This window comes from Garra rufa, chromosome 2 (assembly GCF_049309525.1).
Source record: "Garra rufa chromosome 2, GarRuf1.0, whole genome shotgun sequence".
In the NCBI taxonomy this organism is placed as follows: domain Eukaryota; kingdom Metazoa; phylum Chordata; class Actinopteri; order Cypriniformes; family Cyprinidae; genus Garra; species Garra rufa.
The window spans coordinates 1,349,869-1,355,689 of record NC_133362.1 but is presented as its reverse complement, the minus strand read 5'-3'; the positions used below and the strand labels follow the sequence as shown (position 1 = coordinate 1,355,689).

The 5,821-nt window shown below is 39.4% G+C and overlaps 1 protein-coding gene across 3 annotated transcripts in view; it reads right to left on the bottom strand.

Moving 5' to 3' along the window:
* Positions 1 to 1,067: 1,067 nt before the first annotated feature.
* LOC141325129 (NACHT, LRR and PYD domains-containing protein 12-like) overlaps positions 1,068 to 5,821 on the bottom strand; it is an 80,179-nt gene continuing 75,425 nt past the window's right edge. For all 3 annotated transcript variants that reach the window (XM_073833616.1, XM_073833617.1, XM_073833618.1), the window contains 3 exons: positions 2,669 to 2,839; positions 1,768 to 1,946; positions 1,068 to 1,418 (listed from right to left, as the gene is read on the bottom strand). In XM_073833616.1, coding sequence (XP_073689717.1) covers positions 1,417 to 1,418; positions 1,768 to 1,946; positions 2,669 to 2,839 — 352 coding nt within the window. In that variant the 3' untranslated portion in view covers positions 1,068 to 1,416. The remainder of the gene's footprint in view (positions 1,419 to 1,767; positions 1,947 to 2,668; positions 2,840 to 5,821) is intronic.

Here is a 5,821-nt window from a genome sequence, read left to right as displayed (position 1 = left end):
CGTGGTCGAATCCCACACTACGCCTAGATTAGTGGTCCTCTGTAATGGAGACAGCACACTTTTCTTGGCGTTTAGTTGTAACCCCAACGCTCTCATATGAGCGAGAACAACATCTCGATGTTGAGCCGCTAACTGTTCTGATTGAGCTCAAATTTGCCAATCTTTCTCTACAGAACGCAGGACCCACGCAGACACGTTTGGCAGTAGTTTCCACACTGCTAAATAGTCTACGAAGGGAACCAGCCTCTCGAGACTGGCCTCTGATGTAGCCTGAAATGCTAGCTCGGTAACCTGTACTGACAGACCGGCAGGAGAAATCCGGACTAACTGCTCTAGGGACCGCTGTGAGGGTGGCGAGCCCTTCGGCTCCGCTACGCAAGCGGGCGGAAAGAACCGAAATTTTGACTCGCAGAAGACCTGCTACCCGCTCCCCTGCCCTCAGCGGTCCTGGGTGGATGTCAGGACTGCTTAGCCGAGGACTTCCTCGACTGAAGTAAAACCCTCAAAAAAGCTGTGCAAACTGGCACAAAAGACGTGAAACAACAGACATAAACAGAGCACTTTGCTGAATGAAAGAAGCTGATGCCATTGCCGGCAAGCTTTTATAGCTTCCTGGTTGCTTTTGTCACCACGCCCGGGACGTCACGCCCTTCTATTGGACAATCTACACATATTCAGGGCGTGGTTCGCCAATGGTGTTCCCCATAGCGTTTTCGGATGCAGCTCGAGTTCCCGGAGGAGAACTGCATACTGCATTTTAATGCCTTTTTATTTTTTTATTTCACCAACTAAACTATAAGACTAAGAGAGTCAGAAAACCTTTAAAGAACTATACAGGGGCTTAATAGGTTCTTTGTATGGCACCTCAAAAACCCCAAAGAGCTACTGAAGAATCATACTGGGCTTACCAGGTTCTTTATTTTGGTAGCTGGGGTATATACTGTACCACTTCAACCACCAAAAAGAACCACTGAAGAAACATGAAGAGCCACTTTTTGTGTGTGTAAGCGCCCCCACCCCCACCCAAAACCAGTGACATCCACAATTAAATCAGTGTGTACAAATGCTGTGTTATTTACTATAGTTTATTTCGCATTAAACCTATTTTCTGCTATTTGTATAAAACATTAAATTTGTCTTTTACACAACGTACATCGAATTACTGACAATGTTTTACATTAAGCTACCCATAAATGTTATACTGAAACTTTAAAAGCATCTGGTGAACAAATACAATAAAATAATTTAAGTTTTTTCCCTCCCAAGCTATTTTTAACATTTTCTGCTTGGATAAAAATAAAATACATTTAAAAAACTGCTATACACATATCAGTCAAAATTGTGTTGAGAGTAGCGGCTCCTTATTCACCATCAGCTGATCCTGAGAAAACTGGACTGATGTCTAAATACTGAGAGTCCTGCAATAAAACACACAGACAGTTACATATGAGTATGAGACAATACTGCTGTCACATCACATCAGCAGATCCATTTCAGAATAAAAACACCGTATATTCATATTACAACCAAATATATAAATTAACAATTAACAACTGATCATAGATTAATAACACTGAATGATCAACAACTACTATCACTTAGCGACTCTGTAAGAGATTAAAATATTAATAAATCAGTCACTTCACAGAATTAAACACAGTTTAAATTACAGAGACTAAAGTGGAGCTCAATTATCTTATATTCTCCAATTACACACACAGGAGGTTTGTTACTCAATTTAAAAGTTTTAAATAAACAAATACTCACAATAGGATAATCTCTCCAGTTTATAATGTGGATCGTTCTTCAGATCAGAGAGTAACTTCTTACAAGAATCTCCTAGTTTATTAAATGACAGGTGCAGTTCTCTCAGGTGTAAGGGGTTTGATCTCAGAGCGGAAACCAGAGCAGTAACACCTTCATCTGTGACACTACACTCAATCAACCTGTAGAGAACAATGACACGATTTGAATTGTAGTTGAAGTGTCTGTAGATTGTTATTGACTCAGAGCAGGAGAGGAGATAATGATAGGCATTGCCACATACTGCTGCTGATAGAATGAGGTTTATGCATGTTGATGCTCAATGGTGCTGCCTGAAACGGTCATGTGTTTCAGGACTAAACAGATACTAATGAGAACTGCAGAACTGTGGCCCTCCAGGACCGAGTTTGCACTGATATAAAAGGAACATAAAACTGCTGATAGAGCAGCAAATAAATTAATACATCAAATAAAAAATTACTCATTGTTGTAGGTGTTGAGGGTCTTTCTTTGTATCGATGATAATGCTTAACACTAAAGTGATTATAACTTTCATTCACTCATTGATCACTGTTGTACTGAGTTAAAACTAAACACATTCAGAGTATTTTCTCTAACTATTTAACTCTAAACCTAAGAGATATTCATTCTCTGCAGTAAGTTACAGAGGATCGGGATTACATGTTATCTGAAAGTTCATTAATAATCAATCTATCATAAAAAAAAGCTCCAGGAGCAGCAGGTCATGTGATGTAATGGAAATTAATGAAATTAGCTTAACCAGAGTAATTTCTTCTGAAATTTAGTGTTTACTGAACATTGCTGATTTTATTAACAGAACATTTGACATTAAAGGATGTTTTACTGAGGACAAAGCCAGGTGTGACTATCAGGGAGATTTTACCACAGTTTCTCCAGTTTACAGTGAGGATTCTGTAGTACATCAGAAAGCAGCTTCACTGAATCTCCTAGTTTATTCCAAGACAGATTCAGTTCTCTCAGGTGTGAGGGGTTTGATCTTAGAGCTGAAGCCAGAGCAGCACAACCTTCGTCTGTGATGCCACAATCCCTCAGCCTGTAGAGAACAATCACACACTCTTCACTCTCTCATATCAGATCAGTTTAGCTGTGAATGTATTATTAAAGAACAAGTACAAACTTAAAACATAAATCAACATTTATGATGGATCATTGGACTGAGGTCTAAAATGTCACAGAACTAGGGCTGTCCCCGACTATGAATTTTCATAGTCGAATCAGAATTTTCGAATCTTTCTATAGTCGACCGATAGTCGAATCATCTAGGCTTATGTGCGTGTGTGAATGGGTTGGGAGGGGCACGACACTATAGTCAGCAGGAGGGTAAAACTATTTTTATTTTATTTTATAAGCGACCAAAACTGCCTGCCAACTGACAGACAAACTTATTTAGGTTTAAATAAAAACACAGAACGCGTCTTTTAGTTCTAAAAACGCGAGGCGCACAGCACTGCCTTTTTTGGTGACTTTTAATGAAAGAGCAGTGTGCTGCGGTTTTTTATGTTGCTAAGCAACGACCAAAACAGCTGTCCTGTCAGTCAATTCAAAGGATTATAGCGCGAGCGCTCTAAAATCTTAGTTTTTTGCTGTTAAGTAAACTGTCATATTAGCAGAAACCCTAAATAATACAGCTCCGGGTTACCCACGATAGACACCAAAGGTTTCTCCTCCATTTCTTGGAGTCTCCGGACTTTTTAAGCAACGGTAAACTTTCGCCATCACAACAGAAGGCCAGCTCTCCATTCATTCGATTGGAAAAGAACGCGAATGACGTTGGGCGTTTTTCCGCTCAGAGTTGATTTTTTTTTCAACTTCAGGCGCTCAGAGCGCTCCTGCAAAACGCGAGGCGCAGCAGGCGCATAAACAGCGTGCAGAACGCTCACTGCCAACAGAAAACCATTCAAAAGAGGCGCCTCCAACTGCAAAAACGCGTTCGGTGTGATCGCCGCCATCCCTGCAGTCAAGATGGTCCTCATCTCGTCATGCATCAGGGAAAGTGAAAATTAAATTAGTCACAGGGGTGGTTGGATTTATTCACAAACACGTTAAAAATATTTATTGAACGCTTCTTTCTTTTCACTTTTGTTTTTACTGCATTATCATAATCTAAGGCTGTATATAACTTAATATAACCGTACAAAACCAGTAGTTCTGTGTGCAATTAGACATTGAGCACCCCCATATTGGCAAAATGGTATGATGCTCGTTTCACCCGCGAAGATTCGACTGTGAGATCGGTGGTCGAATCAGGCTCCGCATATCGATGCATCGAATCTTCGACTATTCGGGGACAGCCCTACACAGAACACAAAACATGAACATAAAACACCTGAATTTAAAGTTTTTTAACATTGTTTAAATGTTCTATCTGGTGTTTTAAAGGTGCAATAGGTGATTGTTTCAGAAACATTTGTTGTTATGCTGGTTAAAATTCTCTTCACATCCTGATAGCAATCATTAAGCTAAGTGGTCTAAATGTATTTATATATTCTGTGGAAGGTGTAGGACCAAGATGTGTTCATCTAATCAAAATGTTCAGTCCGAACATTACGATAGGCTGTCGTACCTGCCAGTCAACATATGTATTTGCATACCTCTGCGCACCCTGTTCGCGCAGACAGCATACGTCATCAGCACATTCACGTTCACTGTGCAGACAGAGTAAGCATTCTCCCGTGCATTATTAGCACCACACAGTTTTCATATCTGGTCTGTTGAACATTTCAATACATCTGTGTTACAATGCATTGTAGTAATGCTGTCTCTAGTCGTCTGGTCTGTGTGTGAAGATGCATTCAAGGGGCGTGGCTTTGGACGGTGATTTGCAGGGAGGGTGGGACGTTCGCTTTTAGTGCTATCAGGGTACAGTTACCATTTCCCAAGATCTCCTATTGCACCTTTAAATATGTTTAAGGACAAACCATGAGACAAATTCATCAGTCAACACCATTGTCAAGTATTTTCTTTTTAAAACTGCAGTGTACCAAAGACACAATCAAAAATATAGTTTGAAACTGATGCTGCTTCCCTGTAACCAATCTATGGTTTTGGATTTATAAATTAGTTAAAAGTGTGCAAAATGTGTTTTTGTGATAACTTTTTACACTGTTTATGAGACTTTGATTTAAAAATATGGAATACATTGATGGAAGTTGCCTGTACATAATTCTAGAAACTCTCTCATAATGCAAACATATTCAATAACTTTTGCTGCTGAATTATTCACTAACCTAGTTTAACATATATTTTTGTCATAGATTATGAATATAAATATATTTTGAATATTTAATTTTTCTTTATAATTAATTCTTCTTCTGTATTTTGTTGATTGTTTGAGTCTGTGATATGATTTCCTGGCTGACCATAAATAATACTTCTATAGTCCAGTTTTAAAGGTCCCATATCGTACACATTTCTGGAGGTTTATTTTATTTGTTGATGTCCTTAAGAATATATATTTGCGGTATAAGTGCCAAAATCCATCTCAATATATTTTTACAGCTCCTTTTTTAGGAGCTCTGTCAAAAACAGGTCGATTTTGGCCCATCTAATTAATATTCATGAGCCTCTCTTCTGATTGGCCTGTTGTTTTCTGAGTGACGCACAACCAGGCCAATCACAGGTAACTACGGTCATGTATGCTGTAAGCGTAAGCGAGCTCAGAGCAATAGAGAGAGCTGATACTCAACAGGATATTTTAGAATGATCATTAATGTTTTTTCTTTTACAAACACCGAATGCAGTAGGCTACATAACTGTTGCTTTAGTAAAGCCCCTTTCACAATGCGCGCTGATTCTGGAAAATTACGGGAACTGTGTGAACCAAAGCCAGAACCTAAAGGCAGTGTTGTAGTAATGATGCACGTTATCAAGCGACTCTTCACAACGAAAAATAACGTTACGTGCAAAGTGGAATGAAGCAGCGATCATCAGGCAGAGCCAGCTCCTCACTATCAGCGCTGAAGCACAGTTTGTTCAGGTTAGTTTCAGTTTAGTGAAACGTACGTGTCGCATTACA